Here is an 18,512-nt window from a genome sequence, read left to right as displayed (position 1 = left end):
CTTTAGCCCAAAGCTGAGAGTAACAGAACCCGGGTCATGACTGGAACAGCAGACCAGTGAGTAGATGGGAGTATGTAATGAAAACATCGCTGAGGTGAATGTGTTTCTTCTTTCAGTAAATGTGAGGCGGTTTGGCACACAACACACAACCCGTGGAGAGACAAACCTCAGTCGGTCTGGACTATTTCCCTCCTCTCTTCTCTTTCTAATGTACTTTCTGGCTACATCAAAGTATGAGGAGATAGTAGTCTTCAGTGGAACCCACAAGTCTAAAAATTGTCTGAATGTCACTTTCTGAACAGAATTATTACTGCAGAGCTGTGATTAAAAGGAACAAATGCATGACATGATGAGCAATTTTAATGAAAGGAAGTAAAATTTGGAAATTGTTCTTAATTTTCTTTTAACTTTAAGAAAGTCAAGTTAAAAGTTTTCTTTATTTTTTTTTTTTTTGTCAGTGGTTCAACATGCCTCCAGTTATGCTCCGCTGTTATCGATTTTCCTACATATAAATGTTTTGTTTTGATGTTTCTTTACTACTGTGGTTTTGTACAGCATGTCACGGGGGTTCGTGAACTTATTTGAACCTCTACAAGTCATTTGAATTGTGGTTCTACTGACAGATTATACACCAGTGCTCTCTAGTGGCAGACGGGATACTTAAAAAGCCAATTTTCAGAAGGTACAACACAATGTTTCCAGTGAGCTGGGAGTTTAATCTAATAAGTGATGAACTTCTGCTTTGTTTCATTTTAGAAAGTCTGCACATATACAGAGTGTCCTCTCAGGCTGCTAAAGGACCAAAGGAAATGACTGAAGCTTTTAGAAAGTAATGCACCAATAACCATCCCTGTCAGCAAAAGAACAATGAAGTATCCCATCTGTGACTTTTTAACTACATAATCTGATCATCCAAGCAGACAGCAGTCCAAAAAAAGAAGAAGCCATTTAGTAGCCATGCATTAGTAACAAATAGTGGACACTATTCGAGAGGGGAGTGAAGTCAGTTGAAAGGAGGAAGGGAGGGGAAAAGGTTGGGACAGGTGGGGTTAAAGTCTTCCAGTGAGTGCCTGACATACAGTCAATGAAGAGCAAGGAAATGGAGCTGGATATAATAGAAAATAAGGATGGAAAACAAGGAAATGACAATGAGGCCTTTGAATCAGAGGTAAGTAAGGCATAAAACAATCTTAAAAGAACTGGAACCTTTTCGATCATTTCGATTACAAGATGGTTTGAGCTACGTTTGTTTGTTTGTTTTATATTTAATAATTAAAATAACATCTATCTTCTGACTTTTACTGAAGTTGACAATAAACTTTGAGGCTTCTGAGGACAATTAAACCAACTCAAATGTTTTTTGAGCTAGAGCGGCATATTTACACCTGCAGCCAACACATGGAGATTCACCCTTGGCACGGTGATTACAGTTAACTAAAAACTGTTACGGATTCAAATATTGGGGATGGATACAAGAGGAAAAACCACAATAACAACACTGGTCCGGCCGGGTTGAGTCAAACGATGATTTTAATGATCACACGCGTGGGAGATGGACACCGTACGCAGACAGCATCAGATCTCAAAATGGTGGAGCATTGATTAAACTCTTATAGCCTCTAGTGGCCCCCACCTTATCATAAAAGCCTAAACATTCACATTCTTTCTCTCACACAGCGCCTAAGCTACGACCTTGGCTCCCTGTTTATCTGCTCCTGCTGAGTTGGGGCAGAAAACTCCAGTATGTTCTGTTCTCTTCTACTCAGACAAATAAGGCGATGACTTTCTGCGAACAGTATTTCTTATAACTCAGCAATATAATGCATCATAAAACAATGTCATTCATTCACAATAAATCAGCAGTCTAATGTAATGCAAATCAGTTTAACAAATGCAATAGTTATCACCTTCTTCTAATTCAGGAGAATAATGCAAACTAAAACTACATAATAATTCACAATCTTCAATTAGGGGTCTAACATGGCATAAAATAATATTATAATCCAACATTCCCCCTGATGAGCTCTTTAGAATAAAGAGCTCACCTACACCCTGTAATCCAGTGTGGCAGGGTTCATTTCTTCTCACTCCTGAGGTCCTTTGTCCCCCTGATGGGCGAACCATATGTGAGATGACCTCTGTGTTTGCGCAGTTCAGATGCAAGAAAAACTATTATTACAACAGTAGCCGGTACAGATGACACCTCCATCACTCCCCAGTTCTTCCACAGCTTTATTTTGGTGCTACCTTATACCCTTCAAACGTACCCAGACTAGAACCTCTGTCCAAGGAGCTTTTAGCCTTTATTTTATCGCTGCAGCTACCAGTGTCTTCCAGTTGGGTTATCCTCTGCTCTTCTTTCTTCAATCTCAGGGGTTAGACAACCCTTCAGTCGTTGCACAGATCAGGGGATTATTCTGCCCCGATTTCAAAGAACGATCTGTGTATCCTCGGGTCCTGTGTGTCCTGTGTATCCTCCAGAAAAAGGAACAGGAACGTGTCCCCCTTTTGACCAAGAGCCTCTCGAACCTCGTTGGTCTGGTGTTCCTGGATTTCCGCCAACCCCTTCATGCTTATTACTGTGTTTATGGGATCCATCCTTTTGAGGTGACTAATCGGAGCCCAAACGCCATGACACTTGGACCCAGTTGGTGTCTCGGCAGTCACTGTGTCTGTCTCTGTTGTGAAGGATCCTCGTATATCTGTGACCTCATCTGGTGTCTGTTCCTTTCTCTGTAAGAGACAGAAAACCAAAACACCTCTCTGCCTAGCTCTAATAATTTAATGTTGTTATCTACTGATCTTCTGGCGATTCAGAATTGGTTTAGAATATTCAGAATGTCCCAGGGACTTATTCTAATCATATCCTATGTGTGTGTAAGCGTGTTTGCATTTAGCCCTCTGCACTCAAAGTCAATACCTGCAATATATCAGTCCGGACCATCACGCCAAACGAAGCTTATGACCTCCAAAAGACCGAGTGCCGACTCATTATAAGCACATTTGCAAGGTGTGTCTGAAAATTATTAAAACCACTCATTTTAACAAAAGACATCAAAAACAAATTAGCCATTTTTAATCCTAACATTTGCCCCCCAAAAATCATGTGTTTGCTTCCGCCTACTGTCCCACGGTTTCCTCTCCAGTGTGGTACTCAGCTTCTCATGAACACAGGCATTTTATCATCTAAACGCTATTCAGTTCATTTCAATGATTAATGCTTAAACATGGAAATAATGATTTATGCTTCTCACTGGATCTCTAAAAAAGTCCGGAAACCTCTTGGGTCACTATTAGCTTAAGCTTTACCATACCTAAGTTATTAAAACGCAATGAAGTCATAAAAATGTTCATATAATCCTTGTTTGATGTTAAAACTCAACTCCCCCCCCCCCCTTTTTTGACACATTCCCATGTGTCAAATCAACGGAGCTAGAAAATTAAAAGAAAAGCTTAGTGACCTCATATCTTAGAAAGTATGAGACCTTCTCCTATCCAGTGTCGTTGCTCCAGTCCTGTCAGCCTGTGCCAGGGAATGAAACCAATTTAATTGTCATGTTAGATCTGTTCAACTCCTGGCTCCGCCCAGAGGTTGCGTCTGCAGAATTGCCAAGAAACAAAACCTGTAATAATATGAACTTCACTTGAATATGAACTTGTTGACTACTTTTGACACAGCAAAGGAATATCCTCTCCTTCTCGAGGACAGGCACTGACTCCCACTTATCTCCTGGAGCCAACTGTCCCTTATGGAGACACAATATTGCAGCTACAATGTTTTGCAGATTGTTAAGTTTTTGTTTTTTTCCTTAAATTTTATTTTTGCATTTAAATTAAACATAACATGCTTATACAAAATCAACCAAGAACAATTACTGTTTTTAACATTTGTGAACTTATAAGCATGAAAGGGAAAAAAAGAAAGGAAAAAAGAAGAAAAAGAAGAGGAAGAAAAAAAAATAAAATAAAATAATTCACGCGGAGTGTGAGGCATGAATTATGATCAGTTATTTTTTTAAGAATTCTAGAAATGGTTGCCAAATCATACAAAAACTCGCCAGTTTCCCCTCTCTATCAAATCTTATCTGCTCCACCCTGGCCACAGACACCATCTCATTAAGCCACCTGTTAAAACACGGGGCCGAAGAAGACCGCCACTGTAAAAGAATAAGTTTCTTTGCAGCCAGCATACCCATTGTAATTATCTGTTTTTGTGAAAAGGAAAAAGATTCGACTGATGCAAATGATCCAAGTATAGCCAATGTACCATCACGTGGTACTTTTTTCCTAAATTGGTTTGAAAACCACATAAAAATCCGGCTCCAAAAAGCATTCAAAACCGGGCAATGCCAAAATAATTGTGCAAGGGAACCTTCACCGACTTTACATCTGTCACATAAGGGGGATACAGAATTATAGATCCGGTTAAGTTTAAGTTTAGAAAAACTGGATTAGTTTATATCTGGCATTTATTGAGCCTTTCTGAATATTGGACAAACAATTTGACCATTGGTCTTCAGACAGAGGGACCCCGAGGTCTTCAGCCCATGTTTTCTTAATTCGGTCGGAATCAACTGGGATTGTAAAGCACTTAACAAACTGAGATATCAAACGTTTAAAATCTGCTTTCCGAATTATATCAAAGTATGTATAACTTCGTGGCTTCAGTGGAAAGTCTGAAAAGTTTTGTTGAACAAAATTCCTTATTTGAAGATAACGAAAAAAATGTGATTGAGGTAATTGAAACTTTTCTTGAAGTTGAAGGAAGGACATAAATTTGTCATCTGTATATAAGTCCTCAATGTATTTCAATCCCTTTTCCCCCCCATTCCATCCATTTTACCTGGTTTAAACAAGTAGTTATGTATTATTGGCATTCCTACTGAAAAATCAGGTAGTTTGAGAGATTTCCTAATTTGACTTAATATCTTTAAAGAGTGTTTAACAACAAAATTACGACTGAGCGAATTGTTAAAAGAACCCGTGTTAGAAAACAATAAGACCGGTAATGAGGCTTCAGATACTGTTGCTGCCTCTACCTGGAGCCAGATCGGAAGCTTGTCATGGCAATAATCAATAGGCGAACCCCACTGCCAGTGCAATAGAGCTCTTGAATTTGCTGCCCAATAATAATAATAATAATAATAATAATAATAATAATAATAATAATAATAATATCTAAACACAGGGAGACCTAACCCCCCGCAGGAAGTGTTTTTTTGAAGATGAGCCATGGATATCCGAAGGGGTTTTCCTGCCCAAATGAATGAGTGAATCAATGAATCAAGCTGCTTAAAAAATTTAAGTGGCAAGTGAATAGGAAGGTTTTGAAAAAGATATAAAAATCGTGGCAAAGACACCATTCTAACTGCATTTATTCGACCGATCAGAGACAGAGGAAGCAGTTTCCATTTTCTAATATCCTCTTTGAGCTTATCCAGCATTTCCAGGAAATTCAATTTATAAAGGAGTTTGGGATTTTTAGAGATCTTAAGACCAAGATAGGTAAAAGACGTAGTTACTAATTTGAATGGGAGTGAGCTGAGGAACTTTGGGCATAGATTATCTGTTATTGGCATAAATTCAGATTTATCCCAATTGATCATATATCCTGATAATTTCCCAAAGTGTTTAATACAATTTAAAAGATTAGGGAGTGAGATTTCTGGTTTGGAAAGGCAGATCAGTAAGTCATCTGCATACATGTTAACAAGACTTTCCACATTCCCAAATTTAACTCCCTGTATACCTGGGTGGTTTCTTATGTTAATGGCTAGGGGCTCCAGGGCTATATCAAAAAGAAGCGGTGAGAGGGGATCCCCCTGTCTCACCACACGTTGTAATTGAAAGGGAGAGGATTTATCTGCATTAGTGAGAATATGTGCAGATTGTTAAGTTGATCTGTGTGTAATGCTCTGAATCAGGTATGTAATATTAAATGAATGTCGTTTAATTAACTGCCACTACTTAGAACTTAGCAAAAAATATAACTGAATAAAAGATCACAAAGAAAAACATGATATCAGTGTTATGTAAGCGTGTGTGGCCTTCTATGCTCGAAGTCACCCCAGTCCATAGATCAGCCAAACATCACGTTGACTGTAGCTTTTAACCCTTATTAACTTGAGCACAACTCTATAACGAGCAACAAACTGCAATATGTATAAAAATGATCATGGTTACACCTGCAATGAAAGATCATATGATTATCCTGACACCTGTAAATAGAAGATTAACCTGAGGTTATAACAATCACTGGAACACAAATGTTAGTATAATGTCAAAAGATTCAATAAATGATCAATGCAATGCTTGTTATATGATTCTGATGTAACAATAATGCTGATGCTAAAATAACAGTAAAACACCCCCTTTTTATCCCGTTTATAAACTTGACACATAAACGTTTATAAATGCCTCTTTTAAATTTTATTTTCCCCCGTTTTTCCCTTACTGACCACAGCAGGGGAATCTTAGTCTTGATTCAGCCATGAATCCAGCTCACCTGATTCATCACTGAGCCCCACCGTCACTGGTGTCTGACAGGGTGGCGCTGCATATTCTTCCTTTAATGTCACTATTTTCAATCTGTTAATTAGAGTGCTTAAACATGAAGTAGACTGCGTCCACAACAAGTCAATACAGCTGTAAATGTGGCCAATTATCAATCTATTACCAATCAATAACAAAAAATAGCTTTTATTTTATGCATGCTTTTAGTCAACCACTCACCCAGAGGATCTCCAATCCCAGAAAAATCCTTCTCCTCATTTAATGAGTCTGTCCTCCTTCCATGCCCTGGTAACTGGTTCATTCAGAGCCATATGATCTTGAAATATACATACAACTAGGGCTGGGCCATATTATACCGTATATAATGTTAGGCAACAATAGGAAAATGAAATATCGTGATAGAATATGAGTAAAATGGGCATGCGCAGTGCCTTTGTTTTCATACGTACATGGCCGATTGTTGAGTGAAACAGATGAACCAGAATTGGTTTGAAAAAATGGTGCAACTTCAGTGATGTGGAACTGGTTTGGTGTTTGTCCGTCAGATACACGACAAAGCACATTTTTTGCAGAACATGCAAGCGGCCGTCGTTATTGTCGTATTTGTCGGACTAAGATGCTCTTAAATCTGGGAGCAATCTGGGTCCTAAGCTCCATATCTCCATAAAAAACTGTCTAAATTCTTTCATCTTTAATAAAACGATCAGCATTGCTGCTTTATCAGGTGTAACTATGAAGTTTAACTTCCAGGTAGGGATGGGTATCGTTTAGGTTTTATCCGATACCGGTGCCAAATCGGTACTTTTGAAACGGTGCCGGTGCTCAAACGGTGCTCAAACCGGTGCTTAAAGAATGGAGAACACAAAATTGGTCCAAAAACCTCTCATGTTCAGCTGTTTTTTGTAAAAAGATAACAATGTTAGCCTTTTCTGCAGCTATGGGGCATATATGGTATCACTCTTGGCTGGAAGCAGTGCTTAAACAATGGAAAAAACACAAACTTTGTCCAAAACCTCTCATGTTTAACTGTTTTCCACTTTTTCTTTGGTCATTTTAGCCTTTTTGGCCAGGGTGAAGGGAGTATCTGCCATCAAACAAGAAGAGAGCCGCATGTAGCTATGATGATGTTTGCTAGTTCACCTTACATGCATTAATGTAATAACGTGGTTAGCCTACTCAACGTAAATTACACACGAACAACATTAAGCTACTCACGCAGAGAAGAACGGCTGCTGCTGCATCATCATCCGTCATCATTTCTGCTACACTGACAGGGCTAGGGGCCAGGACTCTATTCTTCGTGTTTTTGGGGGATGTTGCTAACTCCGGGTCCGATAACAGGCAACTGGTTACTACCGTTTATGTCAGAACACCGGTACCCATCCCTACTTCCAGGCATCCATGAAAACAAAATTTATTACATTTAACGGAGTTAGAAGTTAGCAGGAAGCTAGCAGAAGTTAGCTCGCTAGTTTCGCTAGTTACCTAAGCATGATATTGCATGTTCTGACTGAGAGATTTCTGAAAAAATTCAAACGTACAGCTCTGCTATCACTTCCAACATAAATGAAGACAGAAAACTAAACAGCAGTGACGTTTGTAGGGTTACTGAAGTTGGGCTAGCTGGTATATAATGATGTGCTACGTGATCGCTAGCGACACAGCTATGTTAGCATAACATAAACAGTGAAGCTGGAGGACGAACACTAACACTTTTCCACTTATAAAAGTTAACGTTAAGGTTCCTGATAGTTAGAGACAAATGCAATCGCATAGCAGGATGCTGTAAACGGACCAAACTTCAGTCAGGAGAACAACTGAGATAATCCATCCACAATACAAGGTTAGTCATTAATATACTGCAACAACATGGGAATAGAGCAGCTGCCAGAGAATTCAACATTAATGAATTAAGGTACAGAAGTGGAGGAAGCAAGAAAAATGAGTTTAATAAAGTTTGATTTATCTGACTGCTTTGTTTCGCTTAATGTGCCTTATAATCCCGTGCACCTTATGGTCCAAAAAATACGTAGGCTACTGCACACTGCAGTTTAATGTTGCAATGCACCTCTTTTTAACTTCAGTGGATATTATACATGGTTATGCTCAGGATATGTCAGCCCATTTCTACTGGAAATGCCTTTTGGTTAAACTTTCAGCAAGGAATTTGCATTTGCACTGTTACATTTTTATAAAGCTTTAATGTACATAAAAACCAGCTTTTTGTTTAAGTGAAAATAAATGGAAGGTTGTCTTTTTGCACTAGTAATGTTGTGGAGTTGTATTTTGTCTCGCATCAATTATATCGTCAGTTATATCGTTATCGCAAATTTTCAAATATATATCGTGATAAATATTTTTGGCCATATCGCCCTGCTCTACATACAACAAGCCAAACCACACCTTGGTCACACCAACCCTTTTCCGCCCTGAAGATGTCCAACATGGCGATGTCCAGACATCTTAGTCTGGACTGTCAAAGGTGACTTTAACGCTGACTGTTCCGACAATCCATTTTATAACATTTCCTGGTCAGATTAGCCAATCTCTGCACCAGGGTTTTAATCGTTTTGCAATTTTCATTTGTTTTTATTTTTATTTAGTTTTGACTCCAGATTTTATATCAGTTGTAATTAGTTTTTACCAATTGTTTGCTAGTTTAGTCTAGTTTTTATTTTCTGAAAATCCTTAGTTTCAGTTTAGTTTTGATTAGTGTCAGTTATAGTTTTAGTTGTGTTTGCCAAAATTAAGTGTAACAAAATCCCAGTTTCATCATATCAGTCATGCTCTTCTGCTTATCCTTGGGTATTGAGACAATTAACTCTTGCAGCACCGGGTGTTCGTAATTTTGGTTCAAGTGAATTGATAATCTTTTTGAAGGCAATTGACTCACACAGTTATGTAGATGTCCCTGTCCTGTTGTCTCGGGATGCATCACGCTGCCTTGCCTGGGGTTAGCTTCTGTTTCTGGGGCTGAGGGTTGAGTGCGCTCCCTTACCTTTTCAAGGTAAGCTAGGTTAGCCTTCTTGTGTGAGCTTTTCAAGTGCACTTTAAGGTTTGTGGGATTTTTTCCCTTTATAAATGTCCCTCATAATTTGTCTCTTTCCACTACAAGACACTTGCTTTATCCAAAACACAGTCATATTCAAAGTAATCCCAAATTGGACTCTGGCGCTTTCTCCCGACTTTTCCTGACATGATTCTGCACGTGGACGGAGCAGCAACACAGACAACTCGACTAACGTACTGCCCCCTGCTGGCATAATGAGACAGCAAAAATCTGGAAACTAAACTTCATTTTCACCCTAGACTATTGTAGGACACGCACACATCAATAAAACTAAACACATTTTGCTATAAATTCAGTTAATTTTAGTTAGTTTTGTGAACACTCATTACAGTTTTAGTTAGTTTTCCTTTTTTTTTTTTAATTATATTTCCGTTAACGAAAATGTTTTTTCACTTCTAGTTTTCGTTATTTCATTTCTTTTCGTTAATAATAATAACCTTGCTCTGCACACTGGAATAAACATAATCAACATGATCAACATTTTACTGCGTGTTAATTCACCATCTTATCGATTCAAATGCTCCATCCTTATGTGGTTTGCGACATTATGTTTATCCACTCTGTCTCTAAATGTTTGAAGAATTTTCAAGTTTGGGGTCAAATTTTGAGAATTTGACCATAAGTGAAAGTTATGGTGTTATCACCCCCTTCGGGGCTTACCTTTCCCAGTTTTGATGATATTCCTCCCTATTCTTTGCAAGTACCCCCTGTTGGTGGCGAGAAACTGTTGGTGTGGTCAAGTGGGTGCTGTAAAAACAAAAGCTCAGGACAGAACAGTTATCAGTCATGTACTTCATGCAAAATTAGCATATATCGAATTTCATATTGATCCTCTGAGTGTAATGGTACATTTTAATTTGAATTTATCAAAGCTAAACACAATAATTTTTCTTTATTTTACTCTTGTTCTTGTGCAGCACCACCTCCTATCACATGCCCCTGTCGGTTATATCTCTACCTTTCTGAATTATGGACTATTTCAATGAAAGGACCTAAAAGACAGGGACCAGTGTTTATCATTACATATCTCCATTTTGAGTGTGACAAGTCTACCATTTCCCTGTTATCCATAGATATTACTAGAGTTTTTTGGCTTTTTTTTTTACCTCTGTTTAAGTGACCAGTTAATTGACTCTTTACAGTGGCCTGCTATGGTTAATAATAACATGTTCAGTCATTGTCAGCGGTGTGTGTGGAGGCGTGGAAGAGATGACCCAAACGCTGGACTCACGGTGCAGAAATGAAGAGGATTTATTGGAGGGTAATGAATAAAGCAGGAACGATGGAGTAGCTGGCTGGCTGAAAGACTGGAATAATGGCTGGCTGACTGACTAACTGAACATACTGGCGGAGAGACACATTACCATCAGACGTACATCAATGACACGACAGAGAACTGGTGAAACCGAGGAACTTAAATACACAGGTTGAACGATGACAATGATTGGAAACAGGTGAGTACAGGGCTGAACATAATCTGACTAATGACACGGGAGACAAACTGACACGGGGAAAAAACAGGAAGTGAGAACATTAATGTGGCGAACTAAACTGAACATGAACAAACTGAAATCACTGGGTCAACGACCCAGGAACCCTGACAGTACCCCCCCCTTCAAAGGCCGGCACCTGACGGCCAAAAGAAAAAAAAAAAAAAAAAAAAAAACCCAGAACAGGGCGGGCGGAGGGGGCCCAGGACGGAGGGACGGAGTCCACACAGAGACAGTTCAGGTGGGCGGCCAAGCAGCCCGAGACGAGACAGTTCAGGTGGGCGGCCAAGCAGCCCGAGACGAGACAGTTCAGGTGGGCGTCCACGTGGAAGGCAGCAGCGACCACTGAGCCGGTCCAGTGGGCGGCTGCGGCGGTCGAGATGAGACAGTTCCGGTGGGCGGCCACGTGGTCCGAGGCCAAGACGAGAAAGTTCAGGGGGCCGAGCTTGCGGACGGCAACGACGTGGACACAGTTCGGGAGGCCGACCGTGCGGAAGGCAACGGCGACGATGACAGCGCTGGTCCGGGGGCCGACCGTGCGGAAGGCAACGGCGGCGACGTGGACACAGTTCGGGAGGCCGACCGTGCGGAAGGCAACGGCGGCCACTCAGGCGAAGGCGGTCCGGGGGCCGGCCGTGCGGAAGGCAACGGCGGCCACTCAGGCGAAGGCGGTCCGGGGGCCGGCCGTGCGGAAGGCAACGGCGGCCACTCAGGCGAAGGCGGTCCGGTGGTCGACCACGCCGGCGACGAGGAGCAGCTGTAGGACCAGGCGAAGCAGAAGCCGAAGCCGGACCAGGCGTGGCAGAAGCAGAGGCCGGACCAGGCGTGGCAGAAGCAGAGGCCGGACCAGGCGTGGCAGAAGCAGAGGCCGGACCAGGCGAGGCACAGGCTGAAGCTGGACCAGGCGAAGCAGAAGCAGAGCTAGGTGACAGCGAGGCAGCCGCAGGTGGTGGCTGGACGGGCTCCTCGGGCCCTCCAGCTGACGTGGCAGGAGGCTGGACGGGCCCCTCGGACCCTCCAGCGGAGATGGGAGGCTGAACGGGCCCCTCGGACCCTCCAGCTGACGTGGCAGGAGGCTGGACGGGCCCCTCGGACCCTCCAGCGGAGACGGGAGGCTGGTGCGGTCCTCCTGAACCCCCAGCTGACGAGGCATGAGGCTGGACGGGCTCCGCGGGGCCCTCCAGCGAAAACGGTCTCAGAACCAGTGGGTACTGGAGCCCCTGGCACACACAGGACAGAACCAGCAGGTGCGGGAACCTCTGGCAGGGAAGCGGCCGGGCCAGCGGGTGCGGAAACCCCTGGCTGAAAAGCAAGGTAGCTCACAGCTGGCTCTGGGTGCTGTGGCTGCAGGTCCGGGAACTGAACAGGAGGGCGGGAGGCGACTGGACTACAGGGGACTGGAGGGCGGGAGGCGACTGGACTACAGGGGACTGGAGTGGAGGCTGAACAGCAGTTGAGGGAACTGACTGGAGTGGAGATGCTAAAAGATGAACAGAGGTAGGTGAGGCTGACGACGGAGCTGAGGTTGGTGTGGCCGATGGCTGAGCTAAAGACTGAGCTAGACAGGGAGATAGAGCTACAGCCTGGGCTAGTAAAGCTGGTGCCTGAGCAGGGGACACTTCAGCTAGCCTAACCAGGGATAGTGCGAGGGCGTGAAAAGCTGGGTCAGGAGGTGGATGAAGAGGTGAAGTAGCAGGTGGACCGGTTAGCTCCTCCAAGCCTCCAGGGAGGTCAAGCTGGGTTCTGGTTGCCCTCAGCCTGGGCGCTGGGACAGGCACGGAAGGTGGCTGGACACCAGTCACCCCCACCCGTGAAACAGGAGCGGGTGTGGAGGTGGACTGGATCGCAGCTGCCCTCCTCCTGGGAGCTGGCACCGGTGTGGGTGTGGGCTGGGCCCTAGTCCTCTGAGGTGAAACGGCTGAAGAGGAAGGCCGAATCTGGGCCGCTGCGCTGGTAGGAAAAGGCTGAATGATGGGTGTGGAAACAGTGACTGGGTGTGTGGTACTGGAAGGTTTCTCTGCGATTATTTTGGTCCTCCTGCCACCACTATTTACAGTCTTTAATTGAACGGTCGTCGAGGGTGTTGAAGTGCGGATATTGTCCTTAATATATCCCAGCTCAGAGGGAGCAGAGCTGAAAAATTCTTCCCAGTCTACATCCTCCTCCAGGAGGGAAACACCCCACGGATCAGGGATAAGTTTGCTATTTGTTTTAAGTGAAGAGTCGAATGTGGAGGGTAGAAGACAGTCGCTGGAACTCACCATCTGAAAACAGTCCATGTTATGGTGGCGTGTGCGCCGCCTTCTCCGGGAAGAGGCAGCGGGCGGGGTACACAGCCGAGCCTCTGGCACGGGAGCCTCCATTGAGCCGAGGTGCGAGGCGGAGCCGCCGTGCCATGGCGAGGTTGAAGGTCCGGTGAGTAAAACGGCTGGCGGGCGAGCGAGGAGCCGAAGCTTGGCCTGTGATGCCCACTCTCCGCGGCGAATGCTCCGATGCAGGTGAGGCAGCAGGTGGAGGACCGCGGCGTCTCCGAGGCCCACCCAGAGCCAGACGAGTCCCCTCAAAGACGTGCTCCCTCTCTGAGAAGAACCGCTGTTTCCACCTGAGCTTCTCCGCCCAAATGGAGAGCGCTGCGTCCTGCCGCTCGAAAAGGTCCGAGTCCGCTGGGTCAAAAGCGTGTCTTCTTGGCACGGGTTGTGTCATTCTGTCAGCGGTGTGTGTGGAGGCGTGGAAGAGATGACCCAAACGCTGGACTCACGGTGCAGAAATGAAGAGGATTTATTGGAGGGTAATGAATAAAGCAGGAACGATGGAGTAGCTGGCTGGCTGAAAGACTGGAATAATGGCTGGCTGACTGACTGACTAACTAACTAACTGAACATACTGGCGGAGAGACACATTACCATCAGACGTACATCAATGACACGACAGAGAACTGGTGAAACCGAGGAACTTAAATACACAGGTTGAACGATGACAATGATTGGAAACAGGTGAGTACAGGGCTGAACATAATCTGACTAATGACAGGGGAGACAAACTGACACGGGGAAAAAACAGGAAGTGAGAACATTAATGTGGCGAACTAAACTGAACATGAACAAACTGAAATCACTGGGTCAACGACCCAGGAACCCTGACAGTCATGAGTGAAATCAAACCTCTTCTTCCCTTTAGCATTTAACATTCCCAACAATATACTGTGATACATTAATCGAAACACAGCTACTAAAACACACTTTTCTTAATGCAAACATCAGTAACTCAAAATTAGCAACCAAAGGGTTAAGTCTGCAGTTCACACTCATGTGAAGCTACAGCCTCCCCCTTTAGTCTCTGTCATCCTTCTGTTCTTGCAAAAACAAAACAAAGCAAGACAAAACATCCACCCTTCTTTTACAGGCTGGGTGAATTGTTTGTGGACATTTACTAATCCTAAAGTTGGTACCGTTTTTGTCTCATTATCAAGTCAGTTAAAACTTTTAGTCGTCAGTCCATCACAGTCCAGTCACACATCCACACACATTCATACCAGATATTGCTGATAATGGAGTCTCACGCGCAACTTATTCGAGCCTCCCTCACCAGCAAGATGACGTCATCATTTTAAAGGAAAACAGTTCCTTGTTTTGTTTTTTTGTTTTGTTTTTTTGGACTAAATACTCTAGGAACAACAAGTAGGCCTGCAGAGCGAGAGCGAAGTGCTCTAATAGGGTGATATGGTACTACAAGGTCATTAAGATAAGATGGGGCCTGATTATTTAAGACCTTGTATGTGAGGAGCAGGATTTTGAATTCAATTCTGGATTTAACAGGAAGCCAATGAAGGGAAGCCAAAACAGGAGAAATATGCTCTCTCTTTCTAGTCCCTGTCAGTACTCTTGCTGCAGCATTTTGGATTAGCTGAAGGCTTTTCAGTGAGTTTTTTGGACATCCTGATAATAATGAATTACAGTAGTCCAGCCTGGAAGTAATAAATGCATGAACTAGTTTTTCAGCGTCACTCTGAGACAGGATATTTCTAATTTTAGAGATGTTGCGCAAATGGAAGAACGCAGTCTTACATATTTGTTTAATATGTGCATTGAAGGACATGTCCTGGTCAAAAATGACTCCAAGGTTCCTCACAGCGTTACTGGAGGTCAAGGTAATGCCATCCAGAGTAAGAATCTGGTTAGATACCATATTTCTAGGCTTTTCAGGGCCGAGTACAATAACCTCAGTTTTATCAGAATTAAGAAGCAGAAAGTTAGCGGCCATCCAGGTCTTTATGTCTTTAAGACATTCCTGCAGTTTAACTAATTGGTGTGTGTTATTCTGGCTTCATGGACAGATAGAGCTGGGTGTCATCTGCATAGCAGTGAAAATGTATGCTATGTCTTCTAATGATACTGCCTAAGGGAAGCATGTATAATGTAAACAGAATTGGTCCTAGCACTGAACCCTGTGGAACTCCATAATTAACCTCAGTGTGTGAAGAGGACTCTCCATTTACATGAACAAATTGGAGTCTATTAGATAGATATGATACAAACCACTGCAGTGCAGTACCTGTAATACCTACAGCATGTTCTAATCGCTCTAATAGGATATTATGGTCGACAGTATCGAATGCTGCACTAAGGTCTAGCAGGACAAGCACAGAGATGAGTCCACTGTCAGAGCCCATAAGAAGATCATTTGTAAAGCTGTTTCTGTGCTGTGATGAGCTCTGAAACCTGACTGAAACTCTTCAAATAAACCATTCCTCTGCAGATGATCTGTTAGCTGTTTGACAACTACTCTTTCAAGGATTTTGATATGAAAGGAAGGTTGGAGATTGGCCTATAATTAGCTAAGACTGCTAGATCTAGAGATGGCTTTTTGAGTAAAGGTTTAACTACAGCCAGCTTGAAGGCCTGTGGTACATAGCTGATCATTAGAGATAGGTTGATCATATTTAAGATCGAAGAATTAATTAATGGCAGGACTTCTTTGAGCAGTTTTGTAGGAATGGGGTCTAAAAGACACGTTGATGGTTTGGAGGAAGTAATTATTGAAGTTAACTCAGAAAGATCAATTAGAGAAAAAGAGTCTAACTTTTGTTAGACAGGAAAATGATGTTGTTTTGGCTGCGTTATTCAGAAAGGGGAGAAACAACGGGGCCAGGCCCTGTGTCAGCCTTCTCTCCCCCTTTTTTTGTTTTTTCTCACCATATAATCAACTCATGACCCACCAAGTTGACAGGACAACACAGGTGCATGTTAAAATTCTTAAGATCGTGTTTAAAACCCCAAAAATGGAATTTTCTTTCATTCAGTAATCACTTGTATTAATCAATCAGCAGAAAACATGTCACAATTTGACTCTTTTAACCACTAAATTTGTCGTGTCATCACTGGTTGGTGAGACCAGTGTCTTTTTTTTGAAGTTAAGTTGTTGTCCTGCAATCCAGAGAGTTTATTTGTTAGTAGTGGATAAACTTTATCATTTAACAACAGGTGTATGTTAAGTTTCGCTGCTTTAACCTTGCTGGAAAATCTTCACATGTTCATGAATGTAAGCTGTTTCTTCATTGCGTGTGTGTGCGTTTGTAGGTGGGTTAATTTAACTTTTTTCTCAAACAAGGCATTTCTCTAACACGTGCCTTTCTCTCACATTTCTCTGCTTGTGTGTGTTTTTGTTTCACCTTTTGTTGTGATGCTCTGGACGCCTTCCCAACCTCCACAAGTCTGTTGGCCCCAATTTTATGTGTTAAAACTTCTCTTAATTTCTCCTCTAATTCTCTGCTAGCTGCTGTCTTTTCCACAGCTGCTGATTCTTGCTGAGTGTGGTTTCCATTACTATAATTTTGCTTCGGCCGCTGTGCTTGTGGGGGGCAGTTGGTCCAGGCCCGTAGCCTCCTGTATCAACACACTAAGAGATTTATTTAATATCATTTTCATCACTGTTAAATAGACCAGCAGGCAACACGCCCACCTTTACAGTGCAGACTACATGCCAGTCTCCCAACACACTCCTCTCTCTACTTCTCAATAATTCTCCACTCTCCCTTTATTTCTCCTTTCTCTACGTCAGTTTTAAAAACCCAACATATTTCACACCACAAAACTGAAACAAATCACCCCCGTATTTATCACACAATCTTACTCTGCCGACTGAAGTGCCGGTCTAAATCATGCACGATTTGTCTCTTCTATATCAAAACCCAGCCAAACATCAAACATTCATCGTAGTCATTCAAAACCTTATTTGTAATATTATAATCAGCAAAATCAGCGTTTTAATTACAGGCATGTATCATTGTTTGCAAATCATAATTATAAAACTCAATAACACGCTAAACAGCAAGCAAAAGTCGTCTGTGCGCTTCACAGCAGCCACCTCATTTGCATGTTCACACACCGTCTAAAAATAGCTCGCAGCGCTGCAGCTGCACATCACACACAGTCTCATTTCACACACAGCTCTGTTATTTTATATTACAAAGACGTCCTATATTTACAATCACTCTCAGGCCTGACAGCTTTAGCGCCTACACAATTTTGACAAATTCAAGTTAACGGGTCCAACCGAAGAAAGTCCAACTTTTTTGTAATCAATTAACCAGTATCAGACTCTAACTGTATCTGGCCTAATCTCTAAAGTCCCTAACTCAATTTAACAGTGTCCAAAAAAGCGCAGATACCGTTACAAACGGTAAGGAGACTCTAACTCCTAGCTTATTCCAGGATGCCCTGTACCCCACAGTTAAGCCAAACTGAACTAACCCTGTTCGCCGACAGGTCAAGGTCGCGCGTCCACTGCCAGGAGGGAGTGTAACCTCCGGGCTATGCGCTTCTTAGCAGACTCTAATAATAATTTATAACACTTTGAAACAACAGTCAGCACCCCAAAACAAGAGTCTGACTGAGGCAAGTGCAACCTAGAGGTCAATGGAGACTCTAACTCACAAAATGACCACTCAGGTTCACTCTTATAACCAATTTGGACTCTAACCAACAAAATGACCAACTCTCTACCAAACTACTTGGGACTCTAACCCAATTTCTTAGCAGACTCTAACTGCTTTAACTTCTTCTTAGCAGACTCTAACTGCTTTAACTTCTTCTTAGCAGACTCTAACTGCTTTAACTCGTGAGATTTTTCATCAAAATCAAAACAGACATCCACCAGTAATTTCAGTGAGTAGACTTTAATTTTATCATGTCCAATTTGGCACACTTTGGAAATAGATTCAACAGGTAGTGCCTTACCTTTGTAAGCCGGCTTATGCCCACTCACGTCAGACCACTGGCTTGTGCCTGTCCGTTCGACAACCTCGGACCGTCCAAACCTCCAACTTCCACCCCAATACCACAGGACGAGCCCCCAAACTGTTACGGATTCAAATATTGGGGATGGATACAAGAGGAAAAACCACAATAACAACACTGGTCCGGCCGGGTTGAGTCGAACGA

The 18,512-nt window shown here is 42.8% G+C and overlaps 1 protein-coding gene across 1 annotated transcript in view; it reads left to right on the top strand.

Annotated features, from left to right (window-relative positions):
* Positions 1–1,054: 1,054 nt before the first annotated feature.
* The window catches only part of LOC309718491 (solute carrier family 28 member 3-like), a 43,141-nt gene continuing 25,683 nt past the window's right edge, over positions 1,055–18,512 (top strand). The window contains exon 1 of the mRNA XM_082553788.1: positions 1,055–1,168. Coding sequence (XP_082409914.1) covers positions 1,085–1,168 — 84 coding nt within the window. The 5' untranslated portion in view covers positions 1,055–1,084. The remainder of the gene's footprint in view (positions 1,169–18,512) is intronic.

The sequence above is a fragment of the Aulonocara stuartgranti genome, assembly GCF_965226115.1.
Source record: "Aulonocara stuartgranti genome assembly, chromosome: 12".
In the NCBI taxonomy this organism is placed as follows: domain Eukaryota; kingdom Metazoa; phylum Chordata; class Actinopteri; order Cichliformes; family Cichlidae; genus Aulonocara; species Aulonocara stuartgranti.
The sequence above is the reverse complement of the archived record's forward strand: the minus strand, read 5'-3'. Positions and strand labels throughout refer to the sequence as shown.